General features: G+C 39.4%; 1 protein-coding gene across 1 annotated transcript in view; it reads right to left on the bottom strand.

Annotated features, from left to right (window-relative positions):
* The window catches only part of LOC121381508 (atrial natriuretic peptide receptor 1-like), a 73,787-nt gene that overhangs the window by 4,143 nt on the left and 46,978 nt on the right, over nt 1-22,666 (bottom strand). Inside the window, exons 11-22 of the mRNA XM_041510831.1 lie at nt 20,535-20,639; nt 17,564-17,635; nt 13,958-14,126; nt 12,521-12,673; nt 10,162-10,396; nt 8,949-9,449; nt 8,431-8,624; nt 6,901-7,069; nt 2,649-2,795; nt 1,514-1,637; nt 1,108-1,176; nt 63-237 (exon numbers count right to left, since the gene is read on the bottom strand). Coding sequence (XP_041366765.1) covers nt 63-237; nt 1,108-1,176; nt 1,514-1,637; nt 2,649-2,795; nt 6,901-7,069; nt 8,431-8,624; nt 8,949-9,449; nt 10,162-10,396; nt 12,521-12,673; nt 13,958-14,126; nt 17,564-17,635; nt 20,535-20,639 — 2,113 coding nt within the window. The remainder of the gene's footprint in view (nt 1-62; nt 238-1,107; nt 1,177-1,513; nt 1,638-2,648; nt 2,796-6,900; nt 7,070-8,430; nt 8,625-8,948; nt 9,450-10,161; nt 10,397-12,520; nt 12,674-13,957; nt 14,127-17,563; nt 17,636-20,534; nt 20,640-22,666) is intronic.

Here is a 22,666-nt window from a genome sequence, read left to right as displayed (position 1 = left end):
TCTCCATCCCTTTCCTTACTTTCTGGGATTACCTGATGAAATCATTATATAAAAACACCAACCTGAATTGATTCCAATTCTGACTTGCAGCCTAGTCTGCGGCATGTGTTTAATAGTGAACACTTTGACGCCTTTCAAGAAAGCAAGAGCCATTCTGCAGATTTCCACGGCATGGCGCCGACCGTTCCTGATGGGTAGCCCCGACACTACCATGTATGCGTCACCAATAGTCTCCACCTGAATGAGATGACGCTCATCAAAACTCACTGTACCCACTGAGTGGCACGCTTATACTCACACTGGTCAGACACTGGTCATGGTACTATACTGTTTGTATCCAATGTTACATTTTTGGGCCAGTATTTCATTTTTAATTATTAAAATTACAATATACTTACAGGTTCTTGCTTAATATATTCAAAGCATTTCTGATCATTTTAATGATTGTAGCCGATCAATTTAGAATGTTGCCTACAATAATATCAGGGTTTTTTTCAACTAAAGCCAAACGGAATTTTGAAGTAATTGGATCAAAGTGGATCCAGACAATATTTATGGACAGCATTATATTTGGAACTTTTAATACGCTTCATTACCCAGTAGATTAGTTCACAGTCTTCGTAATGCCTACACATTCAGGACAGTCCATTTTATAGTTCTGTGGTCTTAATTTCGTAAAGGCATGAAATAAAAAGTCGTCTTATTCAACCTAAATTCATATTTACAAACACGCCTTACCTTGCTTGCTATTGTGCTTAACACTAACAGATAATGGTAAGGAAGGTAGGTTTCAAACTATAGCAATAGCAAGGAGAAAATAAAGAAAAGATTCCTAGTGGCACATGAAAACAAAACTCTCATCTTTCGTTATAATCATCTGAGGGTGATCTAATTGTAAAATGCCCACTAATTCCCCACATCCTTTAATGGTATCAATGGACTGTGCAAAAAATGGTTAAACCACCACAATTAAAAGTTTCGTAAAGATTGTTTCATTATTTCTGTCAATGTGTGTAATAACAATCGCGAACACGCTCATCTTCACGAACAATGACCCCGTTTTGCACCTAGTAACTACAATGTCCAATGCAAATAATTAGCACTAACCTTATACACATCATAGTTGTCAATGATGCTGTCGAATAATGAGTATAGGTCATTTAGAAAATTAATTATCTGAAATGAAGACAAACATAAATTATTAATTATACAAGAGTTAGAAAACCTCCACCCAAACACATAGAATTGCATGTAATATAATTGTATATGCATTTAATGCTTCGATGCAAATAATGCTTTCATTGTTATGCGCGTACATGTGTAAGGGTCTATCGTCTCATAAAAACAACAACTAACTATTCGGAGCATATTTCTGTTGATACTGAAATTAATATACCAACAAAATGTATCTTCCAGAAAAAAATAGTGCCCTTAGTCATATATATACTAAATAATACTAACAAATGGTTATATCAATACTAAGTAAAGCTTAGTGGATTGGAACCTAGTATACCTCCATGGGTAAACTAGCTGCACATATGGAGGTGAATCCCACTATATCACTGAAGTAGATGGTCACCGCTTCAAACGTCTCCGGGATGACTGCTAAGCCTTGTTTTAGCTGGTTGGCCACAGATCTGCAACGTAAACAGTAAAACTACCTGAAACACAAGTCTCGAATATATTTGTATTAGTTTATTTTTAGAATGTCCACCGACACCAATGTTCTGACTACCACACGCCATTCTTCACTATCCATTTATTACTCTCCATTACAAACTCAAAGGAGCACTATTCCATTTAATTGGTTTGTGCTACAATGCACTAACATGCATGGATGAATGTTTAACGACACCCCAGCACGAAATCTTAACATTGTCAAAGCACTTGATTAAAAAAAAAAAAAAGTCGTATGAATTTATTTACTGGTATTTAAATAGTATACCGTAATTGTATAGAATTATGGCCCAACTGCCTCTGGTAAGTGATATTTGGTTTTGGCAACTGTGAACTGAATAGAATAAAATTTCGATTTGTTACTTTATTATTCAGATTGTGAACTGTGTTCGCTTTACGGGAACCCGTAGCGATCTTTACAGCACTTCAGCAATAATATATGTACAATATACACACTTAACTTGACATATTGCGACATGAAAATTTGCTCTACGACTTGAAACTATAGAACTGTAGTAGATAGTCAATCATATTTGTTGTTACAAATGTGTTGAATTAGAATTGGGAGTAGCTCTACTCTGCCGACTTACCAACGTACGTTTTCACTGTTTTATTGTTGACGCAACACAGTACACAGTTATCCCTACTGTAATTTCAACCGCTTTTCTTTTGTCTTTTAAAACAAACTATGACTGATACTATGGAATGTTAACCACGTTGCATACTGAATACTTTACATTTTAAAAATAAAAAACATTTAATTTATGTTGCATACATTTGTGTATGTTTTTGTGCGCGCGTCTCTCTGTGTATACATGTATTTGTGCGTGTATCTTTGCGTGCGCGCGCGCGTTTCTCTCTCTCTCTCTCTCTCTCTCTCTCTCTCTCTCTCTCTCTCTCTCTCTCTGTGTGTGTGTGCGCGCGTGTGAGTATGCACGTATGTGTGTATGTGTGAATATACTAGTACACACGAAGGTAGTATCTCGTAGAGCAGCATTTCTGATCTGCGTTTCTCGGCAAACAGCTGCTGCGTGCGCTCCTCGACGATGACCTCGAGGTTGGCGGCGTAGCCCTCCAGTCGGTTGATGAGCACCTCTACGATGTTGTGGTCCTTCTTCCTGCAACACACACAGCACTCGGTTACTGCAACGCACACAACACTCGGTTACTGCAACACACCAAACACTCGGTTGCTACAACACACACAACACTCGGTTACTGCAACACACACACAACACTCGGTTACTGCAACGCACACAACATTCGGTTACTGCGATACACACGACACTCGGTTACTGCGACACACACAACACTCAGTTACTGCAACACACACAACACTCGGTTACTGTATCGCACACAACACTCGGTTACTGCAACACACCAAACACTCGGTTGCTGCAACACACACAGCACTCGGTTACTGCAACGCACACAACACTAGGTTACTGCAACACACACAGCACTCGGTTACTGCAACGCACACAGCACTCGGTTACTGCGATACACACGACACTCGGTTACTGCGACACACACAACACTCAGTTACTGCAACACACACAACACTCGGTTACTGTAACGCACACAACACTCGGTTACTGCAACACACCAAACACTCGGTTGCTGCAACACACACAACACTCGGTTACTGCAACGCACACAACACTCGGTTACTGCACACAGCACTCGGTTACTGCAACGCACACAACACTAGGTTACTGCAACACACACAGCACTCGGTTACTGCAACGCACACAACACTAGGTTACTGCAACACACACAGCACTCGGTTACTGCGACACACACAACACTCGGTTACTGCAACACACACAGCACTCGGTTACTGCAACGCACACAGCACTCGGTTACTGCGACACACACAACACTCGGTTACTGCAACACACCAAACACTCGGTTGCTACAACACACACAACACTCGGTTACTGCAACACACACACAACACTCGGTTACTGCAACGCACACAACATTCGGTTACTGCGATACACACGACACTCGGTTACTGCGACACACACAACACTCAGTTACTGCAACACACACAACACTCGGTTACTGTAACGCACACAACACTCGGTTACTGCAACACACCAAACACTCGGTTGCTGCAACACACACAGCACTCGGTTACTGCAACGCACATAACACTAGGTTACTGCAACACACACAGCACTCGGTTACTGCAACGCACACAGCACTCGGTTACTGCGATACACACGACACTCGGTTACTGCGACACACACAACACTCAGTTACTGCAACACACACAACACTCGGTTACTGTAACGCACACAACACTCGGTTACTGCAACACACCAAACACTCGGTTGCTGCAACACACACAGCACTCGGTTACTGCAACGCACACAACACTAGGTTACTGCAACACACACAGCACTCGGTTACTGCAACGCACACAACACTAGGTTACTGCAACACACACAGCACTCGGTTACTGCGACACACACAACACTCGGTTACTGCAACACACACAGCACTCAGTTACTGCAACGCACACAGCACTCGGTTACTGCGACACACACAACACTCGGGGTTACTGCAACACACAAAGCACTCGGTTACTGCAACACACACAACACTCGGTTACTGCAACGCACACAACACTAGGTTACTGCAACACACACAGCACTCGGTTACTGCGACACACACACAACACTCGGTTACTGCAAAACACAACACTCGGTTACTGCAACACACACAGCACTCGGTTACTGCGACACACACAACACTCGGTTACTGCAACACACACAACACTCGGTTACTGCAACACACACAGCACTCGGTTACTGCAAACTACACAGCACTCGGTTACTGCAACACACACAACACTCGGTTACTGCGACACACACAGCACTCGGTTACTGCAACACACACATCACTCGGTTACTGCAACACACACATCACTCGGTTACTGCAACACACACATCACTCGGTTACTGCGACACACACAGCACTCGGTTACTGCGACACACACAACGCTCGGTTACTGCAACACACACAACACTCGGTTACTGCAACACACGCAACACTCGGTTACTGCGACACACACAACACTCGGTTACTGCAACACATACAGCACTCGGTTACTGCGACACACACACACTCGGTTACTGCAACACACACAGCACTCGGTTACTGCAAAATACACAGCACTCGGTTACCGCAACGCACACAGCACTCGGTTACCGCAACACACACAGCACTCGGTTACCGCAACACACACAACACTCGGCTACTGCCGCGTTCTCATCTACAACTACAACATTTTTATTGATTGAATAACGGTTAAACGACACCCAAGCAAAAAAATAAACATTGGCTATTAGATGTCACACAAAGGTAAGTATATGAACATTATATAATTATTTATAACCTCAGTGTAAAAAGATGTGTATGGTGAAAAGTACAATACAATAATCAATGTATGCATTCACAGATGCCAATTCGGAATGTGTCTTGGTTGTAACATTTTAAAGGGGCCTTCTGTATTTAGGAAGGAGATGGTATATTGTAAAAGGACAGATGCAGTATTCAAAAATAAACCCAACCCACCAACAAACTACATGTCCCACACCAAAAACAAGTAAAGTTATTGCAATAGTTTACGTTTTTGCGAGGCACTTAGGAATTATAACGTGTGTTCGTCACAGTTCGTGTACACCTCCAATACCCTCCAGCTGGATCCGCGACTGATTCACATACAGAGCAGCCTGTGTGTTGTCGCTCAAATTATAAACAATAAAAATGTTCACTTCGTGAAATCATGGAAATGACAATACAGGCGGGTACGGTCTACATTTTTTTCATATACTTACTCAAAAGTTAAATAATTCAAATCCAAATCTAAACGTTTTTCCATGCCTACATCCATTAAGTTCGGGCATGTCCACCCTGGGTCCGGTCTCTGGTATAACCAATGGAAGGTTCGGAAGAGGTGGGCTTCGCGCCCAATTCAACACCGCGCTCCAAGATCCAGACGAGTACCCACGTGGGGCGAGGTGTGCCGGTGGGTTGGGTGTGAAGGAGGCTAGTCAGTCCTATCCCCCTATCGGCCGAAACCGCCTACGCCCTACCACTCCCTAATACCAGCGTTCCCTCCCCATCCCACCCGTCCCATAGTTGTCCATTCCAGTCCAGACGTGTGGCATTGAAGAAAGAAGGTGAAAGATGCGATTGATTTGTAGATTGCTGTACAAGTTGATAGTTTGATGATCCAGGAACGTTTTGCAAATTAATGACGAAGTTGAGGTGAAACGTTAAATAATACACTGTAGCCACTCTATAAATAGTGTTGGTGTCCTGGGTAAATAATACACTGTAGCCACTCTGTAAATAGTGTTGGTGTCCTGTGTAAATAATACACTGTAGCCACTCTGTAAATAGTGTTGGTGTCCTGTGTAAATAATACACTGTAGCCACTCTATAAATAGTGTTGGTGTCCTGGGTAAATAATACACTGTAGCCACTCTATACATAGTGCTGGTGTCCTGGGTAAATAATACACTGTAACCACTCTGTAAATAGTGCTCGTGTCCTGGGTAAATAATACACTGTAGCCACTCTGTAAATAGTGCTGGTGTCCTGGGTAAATAATACACTGTAGCCACTCTGTAAATAGTGCTGGTGTCCTGGGTAAATGATACACTGTAGCCACTCTGTAAATAGTGTTGGTGTCCTGGGTAAATGATACACTGTAGCCACTCTATAAATAGTGTTGGTGTCCTGGTTAAATAATACACTGTAGCCACTCTATAAATAGTGTTGGTGTCCTAGGTAAATGCTGCACACCTCCCTAGAATAATCCTACATCCGCCCCTGTGGATGCATAAGAAATCAGCCAACGTCTGTTCGATAAAATTTAATTTAATTGCGTCACCAGATGGGAATCAATTTCGTTCCTACACACAAGCATTCACATAATACAATTGCCTATTTAGTTAACTGACATCCATCTTTATGTCACTTTATCATGCTGGTGTGGCATTAACCATTCATTAAACAGATTTGTGTAACAATATATTGTGTGACCGTTTTGTTACCAGTACATATATTTTGTATGTAAAGGTACCAACAAAATATATATGAATGTTGTTTTTGTAACATTAAAGTAATAAAATGCTTACAGCTCAACTAATATATTTAACACAAACATAATACAAACAATGCTAAAATGTATTTGTAAAGGTGTACCCTTGTAGTCGTTTGATTGTTTTTTCAATTAACTCAAAGTTCGGTCTCTCATCCGCGTTATTCGACCAGCACCTGAGCATGAGGGTGTACAAACCCGCGGGGCACGCCGACTTCTCCACCTGGGGTCGAAACGGAGGTTCGGATTTTTCTACAATCCGCTCCACCATATCTGTGTGAGATACAGAAATACACAGTCGTTAAATGTCTACAAACACAATATCAATACTCTAGCGCAACAAAACGTGCACCCTGCTACCTAACTTTACGAAAAGTGTTGTCTGAGATTGAAGTCTATGGGCCAGATTTACGAAAGACAATAATTTCGTCCAAGTGTTTATAAGTCACCCAATCTGGGCTTGGTCTCTCAATAATTTCGGACGTACAAAAAAACCCACCAAGCAAACAAACATATATTAGAAAATACAATGAACGACTAGCAACACATTTAATATACAACAACTGCTATTTTATGCAGATAAATATATTTAATATATAATTATAATCGTTAAAAAGATTGTTAGTGAGCAACATCTTAACAATGGCAGAAACCTCGGGATGACATTCACAACGACACTCCCCGCGTGCTATATCTGACCATCCAATATAAAATCATGGCTATGCCAAATAATACAAAACAAATTGTTTGCTTTTTACCTCTTTTGCACTAACACCAATTAACAGCACACAAACTCAGCCTTATCGTAAATGAGGAAGTAAACCAAAATGGTTTGATTGGATGAAAACAGACAGTTTTCTGTCACTTGACATAAAGTTACGAACTACTTAAAGCCACGATGAATTAATTAAACGAGTGCAAACATAATTGGCGGTCTTATACAATAAACATCAAATTTATAAAGTGCTGAACAATGACTTGTGATTGGGCTGAATATCCAAAAATAAAGTCGTCCGTCATATTAAACTAAAGTAGTGTCGGAAATATATATGTCCTAAAAATGGCGGCCGATGATGCAAATGTGGACTATCACTAAAGTTTGACTACCAGATAACTTGACTACGGTATATTAACTTTCTCTAGTCTCAGATGGAGAAAATTCAATGCAGATAAGACAACAGGCACATCGATTCTAAATAAGCACATGTTATACCCAATATCCTTATCTCCATCAAAAGTATTAGTCCTCATCTTCTTCTAAACGCAGAACTTCCATAGTCTTTTCATTTTGACAGGCAAGTCCACCATTGCAAGAGCAAAACATTGTACATGCCATGTTAGAACTGCTGCAGTTGCAACTTTGTATTTTGCATGGCATCTCACTCTCACAGGAACAATTGATCAGCTTCAGCAACTCCGCTGGGACTAGCAATATATCAGCAGGGATAGTCGTTGGGATGAGTGCGTTCGACCCCTCTTCTTGCGACCAACCATAAGCAGTTGGTTCCAAACCTGGCGGATTTTGCTCCAAGGCATGCAGCCAAACTGCTACTTGAAGATGGGCCGTGGCCACATTTTCCATGAAGGCTTCATTGGTGGGTGGCAGTGAACAAAGTGTTGGTGCACTGGCCTACCAACTTTGAGCGCCCACACTTTTCGTCGTGCTTCTGTGAATGACCGACAACTTGACTGACCATAGCAGGCCAGCATGAAGTGTGTGGCTTGCTCTGTGATATCCGAGAAAGATACTTCTGCGTCTGTGTTGCCCAACAAGTTGAGTCTGTGTTTACCAGATCTCAAAACTTTAAGTGCTATTCCCTTGCCAATACTAAAGTAGGACGCCACAGTATCACAACCAGTAAGACCGGGAGCAGCCAGTAAAATCTGATATGATTAAGCTGTGTTTTTCTGCTGCTGCGTTGATGTCCAAGACAGCTCGACCTTGCACTGGTGAAACCATTAGAACATTGCAGGATATATTGCCCTCGTGACAGAAATACAACAGGAGGATGAAAATAGCTGTATCATATGCGACCACCAGTACGGTACCAGTTGTCACACGTGCATCTTTCTGGACAATCAGAGTATCGCCCTCTTCCTGTGTTGTAGTCATGTCCTGCCGTTTGTTTACAATACCACGTGTGATCTCTACAGGGACAGGATCACTGCCAGTTGTACTTTATTGGTGATGACGGTAAAGATGACTTTCTGCGGTGGTAGACTAGCTGTGCAACGTAACGTGTACACCCTGCTGGCTGACTTGTCCCTGCCACGAAGCGTTGTCTCTTTAGTACTACCCTCAATGTACCGGTCGAAAACTAGATATACGTCACGTGTTGCCAAATGCTTGTGAAGGTAACTGCGAAACCGATCAAGGTAGTCCTGTATAGTTCCAGTTGATGGCCAAGGCACTACCCAGACGACAGCACACCCATCGAGGAATATCGCTTGCACATCTCTTTCAGCCAGCCTCCTTGACATTTCCACTTTGAGGGCATTCTTGAGATTGGATTTGGTTTTGGCATCCCTCATGTTTCCATTCTCATCGAACATGGACGTAAGGACAGGTGATAGTTCATGACTCATCAGAGCGTCTGTATCGAGATCGCGTGCACTGGACTGCAAGTCCATGGCTCTAGCGTAGATGATCTCCCTGTCAAAAAAATTTGGTATCTCCTACTTTAACATGCTTGCGTGAGATTGCCATGGTGGTTACACTTCTGGATATTGTGTCGTGGAATCCATATGGCCAACTCTGCTCAAAAGACTCCATCTGTGTTCTGCCTAGTTGTACTGCCTTATCGACATTGACAGAAGAGTGAGTAACAACTTGCCCAGTAACAATGTTGATCAGTCCATCTGAATGTTGTTCCGAGTCAAGTGGATCTATGCAAAGCTCCAATTTAGCACGCATAGTGTTCCTGTCTTGTTTATCACCCTGGGTCCGTGCTGTCATTTCTTCTTTGTGATGGGTATGGGATGATGGCCCTTCATTATCTCTCATCTGATTCAAGTCATTCAGGATCCCGTGACAGGTATGCAAGCTGTAAGCCCACGGTTTGAGTGTTTGTTGTTTCAAAGTTATGCCAACTATCCCACTTTTGCTATGACCATACCTCATGAAAGTAGTTCCAATGGCCATATCACTCCATATACCATTGAACAGTCCAGCGTTATAATGCATCGTGTGTTGTCCTTTGATGAATTGTGTATGGATATCTTCAGGGAGGCCTTGCATTGATCGTAGATAATACAGTGCGTATCGAGCATAATTCACATGTCCTGCCGCAAAGAAAAGGGGGATCATTTTCTCGACGGTGTCTAGATGTAGAGCCCAGTCAGCTTCACGCTATGCACGAGTGTACTTGAGAATTGTAAAGAGGGGCTTGATGAGACAATCCACCCAGAGCTTTGCTGTTCTATTCTGAGATGCAATATCATCTAAAATTTGTTCAAGATAACCCATGCTTTCCAAATCATATTTGGCAAAGACGTGTCGAAGTAGTTCTTCTACCAGCATCCTGAGGGCTCTGACATTCTGGGGGTATTTCTTGCCACTCAGCATTTTCAGTACACCTCCATATGTAACGCTTAGTACATCTACAATGCCAGTTTCAGCCATTAGTGTGCCCACACAGCCATGTTTAATGGCACAGCAACCAATTACTGTTAGTGGTTCCCTTACGGAAAGTACCCACTGATAAGTATGATAATTGGGTCAGCATATATCATCGAAGGTATAACATGTGCTATTTCAGAATCTCTATGCCATGTTGTCTCATTTGTAGTTATTTCTCTCCATCTCAGACCCGAAACTAGAGAAAGTTAATAAAGTCAAGTTATTTGGTGGACAAACTTCAGTGATAGTCCTCTTTTGCATCATTGGCCGCCATGTTGTTTTCTATACATTTGTTAAACTAAATATTGGTGGAATCGGATTCCTCGTGTCTGAAAATGTATAAAAAGACAGTTCCATCATGGTTGTATCTTATCTGGTGGCGAAGATATGAGAATATATTGATTCAGTGGCGGCCATCTTGGATTTTCGCACTTTTCTCAATTTCCCCAAGGATGATAACTCTACACCCACCTGGATATTATTGTATGCATGGTAACAATGAATAATCAACACTGAAAAAACCTATAACCGGCAAAAAGGGGTCTGGCAAAAAAAGTTGCTTTTTGCTGCCAGACTATTACCCTTTTAATTTAAAACTGCAAGTTAACTGATTATTTTGAATTGCAGCATAAATTGTTAATTATGACCAGCATATTTAGTGAACATAAATTAAATATCAGTACGTTAGAAATTTATACAATCGTGCAACCATTTAAAGGTGCTATATCAGAAGTTATATGTGAGCATCTGTTTGTGATAAAGATTCTCCAATAAAAACGTATTTTCTACTAGTAGATCAAATTATTTCCTATAATCATTTATGGGCATATAGTTAAAGGTGTAGTCTTTAAATGTTAAAGCGAAATTTAATAAAAACATGATTTGCAATAGTGTCGTTATGCAACTTTGAGATAACACCTTTAATACCGGTATAATAGATCACAAAATCAAAATGGTTCTTGACAGTTTTGCTCAAAAGTTACTTATGAATGTCTACAAATATTTTTGGGGGGAGAGGAATAGGGGTAAACCGTAATCAGAAACGGTCCCTCACATATTGTAACAGCAATGGAACTGATACATATCGACCAAAATGTGTTATAGTCTGTTCCAATAAAGAGCACAAATCACTTGTTTACTAACATCTTTCTTTTAATTTAAAGAGTAAACATCACCTTGTGCATCAATGAGAGCCAAAACAAGTAAATGCTAAATTAGGTAGACTATTCTTAAATAGATATTTACAAAATATTTACTTGTCTGTTTAATGTGTAAGAAATAATCGATGAAAATAATTTTTATTTTATTTCCGACAGTACTTTAGTGACAATAACAGTAAAACATCAGTAATCTTGTTCATTGCTCTTTTTCAATTTCCCCCAGTTCGTACATTTAAAACGTTTACGATACTTCATTATTCAATTGATTCTTTTTAATTTTCATTTGGTGCTAAAAGTAATTCTTAAAATCCATTTTCTTAAACATCGGAACTGTAAGTAAAATGTACTGAATTAATCCATTTGCTCCGCGCCGCCGGTACAGCTCGGTTTGCGATTGTAAAACCAGCATTAACGTCAGCAAATGATCAAATACAACACAGTTATCCACTAATTAACGTCAGCAAATGGTCAAATACAACATCGTTATCCACTAATTAACATCAGCAAATGGTCAAATACAACTTAGTTATCCACTAATTAACGTCAACAAATGGTCAAATACAACACAGTTATCTACTAATTAACGTCAGCAAATGGTCAAATACAACACAGTTATCTACTAATTAATGTCAGCAAATGGTCAAATACAACACAGTTATCTACTAATTAATGTCAGCAAATGGTCAAATACAACACAGTTATCTACTAATTAATGTCAGCAAATGGTCAAATACAACACAGTTATCCACTGATTTTAGTGTTATGATTATTTTGTCTTATTCATACCCCGATGAACGTACACGAAATAAGTAAGCAGTATTTATTTGAATATGACGTAACACAGGGTACAATGTTCAATGTTGGTGGTTGTTATTTTGTGAATATGATAATGTCAAACATGACGTTTGCCTGGACTGTTTTTCTTTCTCTTTGTGGCCTGCTTACCTTTAACTTCCATGAGAATGCGCCAGTTGCTGAACGGCGCAGTCCTCGTGATGACCTCCTGTAGAATAATCCCAAAGCTATACACGTCACCCTTCTGAGACCCCCCGGCTCGCAAGTTGTTCTTCAGGTGCTCTGGCGCAACCCACAGAAGCTCTGCAATAGTTTAACAGTGTGTTATGGTCAATGCGAACATTAGTGCAATACGCACATGCTCAGGTTAACCACTAGATGTGTAATCATCGTTACACATGAAAGAGGAATGGTTGGTAAATAACAATTAAGAAATTAAACAACAGGTGGCAGCAGCTGTGATATCCGTCACAAACATGTCTGAAGGTTTTTTCGAAGATCGACAAAAGAACAATGAAAGTTTGTTTTGTTTAACGACACCACTGGAGCATATTGATTAATTAATCATCGGCTACTGAATGTCAAAGATTTAGTAATTTTGACTCGTAGTCATCAGAGGAAACCCGCTACATTTTCCTTAATGCAGCAAGGGATCTTTTATATACAGTTTCCCACATGCAGGAAAGCACATATCACGGCCTTTGTCCTGTTATGGTGCACTGGTTGGAACGAGAAAAATCCAATCAGCTGAAGGATCCACCGAGATGGTTCGATCCTGCGACGCAAACACCTCAAGCGAGCACTCAACTGACTGAGCTAAATCCCGCCCCCCCCCCCCAAAAAAAAAAAGAATTTAATCCACTATCTTCCTATTGTTTGAATTTAATCCACTATCTTCCTATTGTTTGAATTTAATTTTGTTTTAAAACAGTTTATTAAAAAATAAATAAAGACTAGGCAAAAGTAATGTTGACTGTGCGGTGTCGAAAAGATATCAGTAGCGTTTCATTGCCATATTCACTTTCAACATGCAACGTCCATCTAAACGTCCATGTATTGAACTATTACTCGATGAAAAACTTAAAACCATTAAAAGTGTTTTTAATATATAAGTCACGTTCAAATATCTTAAGTCAAAGTTTCTTTATTGGAACATTATCTTTTCAATATATCTTCAATACATTTGTAAGAACGAATATGAATAGGACACCAGCGGAAACAAACGACAACAAAAGCTTTTGTATCAATGAAAACCCCTCGAAATCAGATACATCTAAACTGGACAAAAACTTGATCCCATGAATGTCCGGTTCATAGGAGTTTCACTGTACATGAATTTATATTGTCAAACGTATGCAAAATAACTGACATCAAGACCAACCGACAAAATACACCATGTACGTTAACAAACAAATAGACAACACCCCCCCCCCAAACAAACATAATGAACAGTCAGAATAAAAAGACAAAAAACAAACAACCCCCCCCCCCCCCCAGTATTTTAAATGTTGCTGTTCGAAAACAGTCAAAATATGTCTATAACATACAACGTTAATCTCTACTAAGTTACCGAGTATAATAACATACTTTCAAAGTAGGCATGGGAGGCATTTTCTTGCCCATTTTCACTTTCGTCGTATAATGTGGGAAGTCCAAACCCTGTGATTTGAAGGACGAATTTTCTGTCAACAAGGCAGTTCGGTGATCTAAGTCTCCCATGCTGTTTGATGTTCGAGTGGTGCAAAAACGACATACCCTGTAATAGAAGACAAACTCAGACATCTTCGTTTTAGTGCCCAGTCATACATCTTGGTTTTAGTGCCCATTCATACTGAGATTGTATGGAAGAGAGATACTTATTACTATTAACAACACAGGGGCTCGGGTTACATAAAGGACTATAGTCCAGGCGCGTGCTGACATGAAAGGTTTTCAAACTGACGTATGACACTCAATAGCCGATGTATTTTTCGTGCTGGGGTGTTGTTAAACATTCATTCATTCATTGAACTGAGGGCGCTCATTCGTGCCTGTTAAACAGTCTAAACGGAGTCGTGAATATATGCAGTCATTGTTTACTGTCAGATGTTCGCCTTTAGAAGAACTGGCCTTGTGCGCAATATAGAGATCCTATTCAGTCTGTGAGAGGACTGCCATTTATAGTACCTGTCAGTACAGGCTTCCTAGGCATTTCTGTCGCTTCCATCAAGTTTAGCACTCAACAATAGCGGATGAGTAAGTAACCTTTTAAATAGTATATATCCTATGCACAAATAGTGATATTATTTAGAATTGTTTTTGCTCTTCAGTACTAATAAAAAATAAAACATGCATGTCCTTTTATAAGGTATATAAATAACATATTCCTAATTTGTTGTTAATCTATAGTAGTTAGTGTATGCAGCTAAGGCTGGTTGTCCGAACGAAGTGCCTTGTTTGAGAGTTCAAAGCGCTCGAGCTCTCTTGAGAGTTCTGCGGGCATGCTCCCTCAGTAAATTTGGAAACATAGATGGTCTGAAACGCAATTATTGTGCATCAAAATAACGAAAATGCCATTTTTGGATGCTGATATTGGACTATTTTAAGGTGGTGTTTTTCTTGTGTCATCACCTTTTTTAATCTTCTAAATTTCAAAATACTGTTATTATTTTTGTTCTTAGTTGACACAAACTGAAACAAAAAACTATTTTTACGTTCAATGTTAATTTTCACTTTCTTTTGTTTTTTATTTAATGACATTTGCTATGGAAGATATATAGTATGGTATAAAATATAACAAGCGAAATCAGTTATTCAAACTTATGATTCATAAATGTGGTTTTAGAGTTTATTTTGTAAAAAACCAAACAAACCATATAGTCAGTATACGGTATCCGAATTATAAACGTATCGTTAAAAAGGTCCTAACGAAGCAAACCCTTTGAAAATCCTGACTCGAACACTGATTGTGTAGCAGGGAAAACAATCTTTCTGTTCGTGGTTACTGTGCACAAACACCAACCAACGAATGCCACTGCTGATTCATTTTTTAAAACGGTCATCCGTAGTTGATGGGGTAGACAGTAGCGATTAACGATCCCATCACGATTTACAACAGACGGGTCCACGAGAGAAAACAACTTACGGTCAGCGATCTGCCCAATCATATCGAGTTGTCAACTGGTGTTTTCTAGGCATACACTAGTACAGCATATTGTGTTTTAACAAATTATATGGTTATCAGTATCGTAATATTGGCAGTTGGTAATATAGGAAGATATATAGATACCCAAGGGACCTTCCCCATGTATTCATTTAAAACGGCCGCGTTATAATGTTATTAAATTGTAATGCAAAAATCCTAAACGGTACTGTCAAGACAGAAAATATAAATTCAGAGACACCCGAAAAACCTCTACAGTGTCGATTTAGCCACCTCTAACACTTCACCATTCGGTGACAATTGTATGTATGCGAAGAAATCCTCAAATGATTTATCATATATATTCATTGTCACTGAAATAAATACTGAAACCATATAAGATTGTTATTTTCTGCGAGGAAACCCTTAAATGTTTTGTAATATATATCCCATGTCATATACAATGTTCTATACGCACCACGTTTTTTATTCATATTGCTTTGCACACTATATCATTTAGAAATGTCAAGATCATGTTGGATTTCTCATTACTCATGGACTTGATGTCATAATTATTTCTCGTGAATGAAACATAAGATGTGATTTAACCAATTTATTGCACTTCAAGAGAAAAACCCTATATGTTCAAGAAATTATAATATATAGGTAGTCTTCTGTTTTCGAAAAATCTAATTTCACAATAAACAGAAGCACTAGGTGTTGCTCTCAATTGATCAACCATTGGGTTTATAATTAACACCTACGTTAAGTAGAAAAACACGCAGTGATTGAAGAAACTATTTTGTATCAAAAGTCACACGGTGCACAACAAAAGCTAATACCATTTCGTTAGAAACGCAGCAAATAAATAAGATATTAATGTGGCATTACGTTTTTCATTTCATAAACAAGAAAAGTACATATGCCGTTATTAATTATGGTTTCGCTGATACCAGTTTGACGCAAGGTGTAATTCGACTATTTTATATTTGCTGAAGTTACAAATGAAAACGACAGAATATCAAAATGTAATCAACGTAACTCTCAACTCAGAGCAACAATCACCTGTGATATGTAATAGACGTCCAAAAAAGTTTAAATAAAGAACGAGCTGCAAAGAAGTGAATATCAGAGAAGACCCGATAACACCCAAAGGGAGTGGGAGGGTCATTATGATACACTGTTTTTATGATATCATGCATTTTGAAGAAAACATCACCATACACCAAAATGTCGAAACAACAGAATATAGTAAGTAAGAAAGCAGGTAGGTTGGTAGGTAGGCAGGCAGGTCAGTAGGTAGGTAGGTAGATAGGTAGGTAGGTAGGCAGGTCGGTTGGTAGGTAGGTAGGTAGGTAGGTAGGCAGGTCGGTCGGTAGGTAGGTAGGTTGATGGGTGAGTATGTAGATGAGTGAGTCAGTAATTCAGTGATTAACAGTGAGAGTGGTTGAGTGAAGATGACTGAGTTAGTGGATAAGAGAGCAATTAATTAAGTAAAATGAAGCACATAAGTAGGTAAATATGCAAGTAAGCAAGCAAGCAAGAAAGCAAGCAAGTATGCAAGTAAGTAAGTAAGTAAGTAAGTAAGTAAAACTACGAGAATAAAAAGTAATCATTACATTAAGAGTGTATTTTAAAAATATCAATTTCTGGTTTCATCACCGACTTTTGCAATGGAACCATTGCTCTGACCTTGGCACATATATTCACAAGACTGTCTTGAACAACTGTTTGGAAAGGGGGTCAGATCAGATTGTACCGTCGTATTAGGTTTCAAGTCACGACTATTATCGTTTCAACAAAACGGCGTTCCCAAGGTTTCCTTTTGTTTAAAATAACAAATCCAGTCAAAGGCATTTCCATACGTTTATGTTTTCAGTGTCCTGGTACGATGAATTACAAACATTTTTAACAGCAAAGGTCAGATGACTGGTATTATTTAACAGAAAACTGAAGTTAACAGGCAAGGATTCGTTCGATGAAGGTTGTGAATAGCGCATAGAGATATTTTCTATAATTTAGTACATGTATATATTACACTATTGAGCAGGCAACATGTGTGGTATCCTTACCCTGGTGATATCTCTCAGTAAAGACAATTTGAAAGTCCAATCCAGTTTAATATCCTCATTTTGCAGAACATCCTGAAATATATCATAAGTACACGTAATATTTATCTATCTATCTGTACCTATATCTAAGAAAAAAGAAAAAAACCCCACCCAAACCACAAACAGTAAAATAAGTATACTAAAAGGCAAAAGTTGTTGTGACACACAAAAGACAAAGATAATTGATGATAAGTTTTTACTGCCGTGTATGAAACGTTATAACATGGAAAGAGAAATGTCAGAAGGTACGGAAACGAGCAATAGTCCACGAAAAGGACGCACCTGCCATATGCAAATGAGCCACATCGCTAGAGAGGGTCCAGAGCGAAGTTCACACAGTTAGTAGCGAGTGTGTTCACCTTGAGCATTGATCAGGCCTGGCACCGTCGTCTCATTGAGGCCACTAAACGCTGGAGAAAGTTCCTGGGAATGCCATTCCAGATCTGAGGAAGGATCAGCCGGAGATCCTGCAGTGTTGTTGGAGGATTTCATCCCAGACATGTTCGATTGGTGACAAATCCGGGGCCCTGGCAGACCAGGGTTGCACATCATAGTTCTATCGTGTTGTAATGCCATCCCGGGGCCGTTCTTTTGCAAAAACGGTAACACAGTTTTTTTTGCAAAATTTCAACTCGGTACCTCACAGCATTCAAATTGCCTTCAATCACAACCATCTGGGTCCGGCCTGTGGCTCTAATTCCACCCCATATCATAACGCCACCACCTCCAAAACGATCCCCTTCAAGAACACATGACGTGACGTAACGTTCACCTTGACGTCTGTAGACACGTATCCTGCCGTCAGATCTGTGAAGGTTCCATTAGACCAAATCAATTCTTATTGCCGATAATGTTAACGTTTACTAATAAAACTGATATAAGCAGCGTTTCAACACACCCAGGAAGTACAGCAATAGAAAGTGTGGCACCTCACATCTAATCTAGCTGCAAGAAAATGGGGGGTCACGTATCATTTAAGAGATTTAATTTATGTTTTTTTGGTCGGCCGCTACGGAACAGCCATTGACCTGGTTGTTTTGTTGATATCGTTGCCATAAGTTCCATATGGTGTTTATGTGGACGTTGAATTGACATGCGACGTCACGCTGCGATATCCCAGATTCAAGCATCTATATGACTCGCCATCAGTCATTTTAACTGAGGCGTGGCATGACGAAATTGCATTAAACAGCTCACTAATTGTGTTTTTCTGACTTCTGGACTTCTAAAGGCTGCATAGAGTGGCAATTATTTGCGACTGCATGCCTGGCCTCTTATGGAGAACACTGGACAGGGTTTCTCCTGAATATTCCATGTTTCTTCCTTTTAGTATATTAATCCATTTCAACCATGAACGCTTTCATTATCATCAGATGGTTTATACAAAGAATGTGCTGTCATTTCTATGTAAGTTAAATTTCATTATTCCTATTTAAATAATAGAATGACGTCAGCAAATACAGACACAACAATAGTCCTGTGGCCTGTACTGAAGGCCGAGCACTCTATTTTCGACTACAGATCTAGAAAAACGTGTCGAGTTGTAAAATAAAAGTGTTTCGTATTCCAGGTGTATATAATTTATATATATATATATGTGTCACGGGGATCCTATAATACCCGTAACTGAATGAAACACGATGATCCAAATATCTCTCCTAACTGTATATCTATTAGATCTCTCTGTATCGGGCAGTTCAAAAGACCCGAGTGGCTCGTCTAGGTATGATCAGAGATAAGATCACAATACACTTTGGAATCTGTATTAACCTACGCTGACAAATGTACTGCCGCAGTAGTTTTTTTTAATTAACAACAACAAATAATAACAACCCAGAACTGATCACTTAATTAGTTAATCTCTAGGTGTCTAGTTTACACAATATTCTAATCACTTCACCGTGACACAGCACCCACACGTGTGAAACTTGAGAAACGCTTCCAGGAGAACTTAATTAATAAAGGAATTACAACTCTATTCCTAACTGGTTAATTTTTAATTAACCCTTAACTACTCATTCAGTAACCTTGTAACACAGAATTAATACTGGTACCTATCACAATAAAGACAATGACCTACAGTTTACCTAGGTCCTCTAGGATGACTGGCTAAGCTTTAATAATTATTTAGACAGTGAGCCTACAGTTTACTGCGTCAGATGATTGGCAGCACCTATCAAGTGATATTTCCACAGCGACGAAGCCGGCATATTTTTCTTAGAAGCCTAGACTTGCTGACGCCTAGTCCGCCAGCAATACCCCGATCGTACCGAACTAGCGGAGGTATTACGTAACTACTGTCCTCATGGCCTCCGCATCTGGCCTGGGTGTGTATTAGACACAGCTCGACCACGGTCGCGCGGAGGTATTACGTAACAAAGTGCCCACCTGGGCTTAAGTGCATATTGGAACTGCACACGGCCCTCTAAAACAATTAATATCGCCACAGGCGAAAACAAAATTAAGAGCCTGTTCCGTCACACAATATATATATATATATATATATATATATATATATATATATATATATATATCGAGGATTAGACAACATTGAATTGGTGTGTCTGCCTTTAATACCCCAAACATTCTCCTTTAAATTATTGAAAATATCAAGGGGAGTTAATAAAATTACAGGCATAACATGATGGTGCAATGTAAGTAGGTAGGTAAGTAGGTAGTTTATAATATAAATAGGTAAGTGTTTAAGTAGATAGGTAGGTACATATGTAGGTAAGCAATTGGATAGGTATGTACTTAAAAGTATAGGTATGGAGGTAAATAGATAGGTATGTTATGTAGTTAGTTAAGTAGGCAGTTAGGTAGTTAGTTGGATATGTAAGTGGGTAGGTAGACTACAATTTAGGTAGTCAGATAGGCTGTTCGGTAGGTAGGTAAGACTTGCTCTGTTTCAAGTGGTAAAAATGTAACATACCTGCAGACTTCCTTTTGAACAGTACTCTGTGATAATGAAGTTTTTCCTGGTTCCCAGCACGATTCCTATAAATTGTGCCAAGTTCTCGTGGTGCGTTTCTCTCATCTGACGAATTAAACAAGGAACAGGGTATACAGGCAGATACACAGACATACAGATACACATACACACAGATACACAGACACACAGAAACACATACATAGAGGTACACAGATACACATACACACAGATACACAGACATAGAGGTACACAACCACACAGATACACAGCCACACAGATACACATACACACAGATACACAGCTTAGCTTAGCTTAGTAACTTTTTTAACGTGTCCATATACCACTAGGGTTTCGAACACGCCTATCCCGAGTCCAGCCTCCGATAGGATCGGGAGTCTGACTCGGGACAGGGATAACCTAACAAATAGGGGAAATTTTTAAAATTAACGCCAAAAGTATAAAAAGGGGGAAATTGGGGTTAAAAAAGTTTGGCTGCGCCCTTAAAGAAACATATCAACATTCCTATCCTATATAAATGATTAATATAATATATTTTCGGCGCAAATTTAGATGGGCTGGTCTAATATTAATAATAATTCTTAAACAATATTCATTAAGCCCATGGGAGGTTAAGAGGAAAGGGGCTGCCAGTCATATTTTAAACATTGGTGTGACCAGGTGACGGTCGGGAGGGAGGGGAGGCCGGCCCTACTCAAAACCTAAGGCCGAACCGCCTACGCATATAGCCCCAAAGAATGCCCTAACTCCCGGCATCCCACCACCCCCCCCCCCCCACCCCCCACCGTGTCCAACCGCAGTTCAGTCCAATCCTGACAGCCTACTACTTGTTTAGGAAGTTATTATAACTTCCCAAACCGGCGTCACTTGAAAAGTGACGCCAAAGGGTTGTAATAATTTAATCGCTGGTGCCACTAGGGGAGTGGCGCAAAAAATCCAGCGATGGTTAATTTAATATTTCCTTTTAAGTATCAAGCCTGCCAGAAGGAGAGAGGTGAACGCGGCCGATCCATGGAAAAACAGGCGACTCCTCAGTTGTCTTCTAAAACAACATGATTAGGTCATTTAGAATGAATGAATGAATGAATGAATGAATGAATGTTTAACGACACCCCAGCACGAAAAATACATCGGCTATTGGGTGTCAAACTATGGTAATGCAAATAAATAAAGTGATGATCAACATCAATATAAAAATTCAAGACTTAAACAAAAACAGTGTAAAAACAGTGTAAAGAACTGTACAAAAACACAAATATCACAGAATTTTATGGATACTGAATTTTACTCAAAACTTCAATTTTGTGCTGTATTGGCCATTCTCAAAGAGAATGTTACACCCCTGCACCACGGTGAGGTTACAGCACATGCAGGGGAGGTCATTTAGAAGACGCGGCCAACACTTTAATCTATAATACCTAGGGCAGTAGACGAGGTAATATTGACCAAGCCACTACCATAGGCACAGACCAGACACCTGCCCTGTTAAATTACATATATATTTTTTTTTATTAAAAATATAAAATAATGATTAAAATATGGATAAAATATACATAAACATAAACCTATCAAATTAATTTACAAAAAAATAATAAAAAAATAAATAAATAAATACATAAATCAATAAATAATAAATAATAATAGTAATAATAATTAAAAAAAAAAAATTAAAAAAAAAAAAATAAAGGGAAAAAAAAAGATACACAGCCATAGAGGTACACAGACACACAGATACACAGCCACACACCCACACAGGTATACAAACAACTTGTTTGTGCTAGTTTAAATAGTTCAACCGTGTGCATATAAAAAAATAATAAAAACAATCCCAATAAAAAAAAATCACTATGATATACTGTAAACCGTGAAAAAATGCGTGCGTATAAATTTCGCGTCGTTCGCGTCCAACCTTATGTCGCGAAATTAATACGCACGCACTATTTTCCAGTTTGAAGTGTGCATAAAGTAATTTGTTTTGTTTTTAAATATTTGATTGAGAATAAAATTCACAAAAAGATTCACTCAACAGGCAACTATACACGAGCTCTCCTTGATGGCGACTAATCGTTAATTGTTTTATGTAACTTCAATCGATGGCCCCTGCGCGTGCTGTA

Source organism: Gigantopelta aegis, chromosome 9, assembly GCF_016097555.1.
Source record: "Gigantopelta aegis isolate Gae_Host chromosome 9, Gae_host_genome, whole genome shotgun sequence".
NCBI lineage: Eukaryota > Metazoa > Mollusca > Gastropoda > Neomphalida > Peltospiridae > Gigantopelta > Gigantopelta aegis.
This window is presented reverse-complemented; position numbering and strand designations above follow the sequence as displayed.